A 1,780-nucleotide genomic window follows, 5' to 3' on the forward strand; every position below is an offset into this window, starting at 1 on the left:
GGCTGAATAATTCTCAGCATCAACCGGCTGAATGGCTGATGCACTCTACGAGGAGTCAACGACGAATCTCCTAGCAAAGTCTTTTGCTCGTTCTCTCTCCTAATCTCCCACTGAAACATTGGAGCCGGTAACGTCAACCACTCAACGTTGCCTTTACACCGTCACCATACTGTACCACTCCATCGCCACCTCTCCCTATAAAAGACACGCCAGCCCATGCAGAATCACAACAACAAACACACACAGATCGACCACTTCCATATTCCACCTGAGACCAGCGCACGAGTGGCCAAACCCCGAACCAGCAGCCATGCAACTCAGCTTTCTCCCCCACGTTGCCATTTGCCTCGCGCTAGCCTTTCTCCTCCCATCCCACGCCGCGGTGACGGCGGCGCCGGCCGGCACGATACAGCGCGTGACCAAGCAGCAGATCCTGGCGAGCATCCCGCCGCACTGGGACGAGAACCCCGTGCTGTTCCTGACTTCGCCGTCGGGCAAGTACGCGGCCTACTTCATGCGCAGCCAGACCACCCCGGGCGCCGGCGGCCTCGGCGCCGACTTCTGCTACGTGGAGGTGCTCGACACGACGGCGCCGGGGGCCGAGGGCCGGAGCGTGTGGGAGTCGGAGTGCCTGGCAGTGAGCACGGTGAACACGTGCGCGCTCGTGTTCTCGTGGAAAGGGCTGGAGGTGTTCGACGGGAGCACCTCGGTGTGGCACACCCACGACACAAAGTCCGACGACCAGAACTTCCTGGAGACGCTGCAGCTCGTGGACCAGGGCGACATGCGCATCCTCGACAAGGGCGGGGAGCTGGCGTGGAAGGCCAGCGACGAGCCCCGCGCCGCGCAGCACTGCGGGATGCCCGGCTCCCCCGGCCTCGCCTCTGCGCTGCCCCCGTTCGCCGAGCCGATCGGGCACGGCAGCAGCGACCTGCCGTTCGGATTCGGACAGGGAGCCGGCGGCGTCGGAGTTGGCGGCGTGGCGCAGCCCGAAGCGCCGCTGGCGGCGCCTTTGCCGCAGCCCGAGCTGCCACTGGCGCCGTTGCCGCAGGAAGCGGATGAGTTCGGTGGCGCCGCCGCCGCCGCCGCCGCGCAGGGGCAGGCCGGGGCGGGCGCGGGGGAGGCGTTCGGGTTCGGCAACCAGCCGCTGGTGGACAACAGCCCGTACGACAGTGGTGCGTTGAAGCATGGATTCAGTCTCCTGATCTCGCTTGCTTTTTGTTTCAGCGTCGCCGTCGCCATGGGTTTGGCTCTCTGAATTCGAGACATGAGCGCGTAAGTGGTTGTGGTTTACTAAATTCTTCTTGTTTCCGGCAAAAGAAGCCGGGAGATGTATTCGTTGTGTGTTGGGGTGGTGTTTGCTGATGTCAGTGGGGTGGCTGTTGTACACATATGAAATTGCAAATTGTAATAGAGTTCGCTTATGCATTGTTATGAAAATTTTTCACTAAAACGCAAACGTGTTGAGGATTCCATTGAGGTAGAGCAACAATTTGAAGTACCATGCATGCATGTGGCATGATAGCTTTAAGACTTTATTTACTAATTTGAAGTGGATAATGGGATTGTGAACGAGTTAACCCTTTTACGCGAAGCGACGACGAAAGCGTAAGCATATTATAGTGTATACGTGATCCGCTCAGTGTGTAGAGTGGTACGAGCTGTTTTACTAAGTTGGATCGTTACATTAAACAAACGTGGACAGCTCAAGCGGTTGAAAGCTTAGACCCCACGTGTTATCGTCTCGTATAGATGAAAATTGAATCTTAAGTGATGAATA

General features: G+C 57.9%; 1 protein-coding gene across 1 annotated transcript; it reads left to right on the forward strand.

The window, feature by feature from the left end:
* The first annotated feature begins 243 nt into the window (after positions 1-243).
* On the forward strand, positions 244-1,453 carry LOC101771221. The gene has a single exon (XM_004984964.2). The coding sequence runs from the start codon at positions 311-313 to the stop codon at positions 1,256-1,258; it is 948 nt and encodes a 315-aa protein (XP_004985021.1). The 5' UTR covers positions 244-310; the 3' UTR covers positions 1,259-1,453.
* The last annotated feature ends 327 nt before the right edge of the window (positions 1,454-1,780 follow it).

The sequence above is a fragment of the Setaria italica genome, chromosome IX, assembly GCF_000263155.2.
Source record: "Setaria italica strain Yugu1 chromosome IX, Setaria_italica_v2.0, whole genome shotgun sequence".
Lineage (NCBI taxonomy): Eukaryota > Viridiplantae > Streptophyta > Magnoliopsida > Poales > Poaceae > Setaria > Setaria italica.

Bases quoted from the DNA above. Each gene is read 5' to 3' on its own strand.
- LOC101771221 (XM_004984964.2), top strand. From the start codon at position 311: ATGCAACTCAGCTTTCTCCCCCACGTTGCCATTTGCCTCGCGCTAGCC.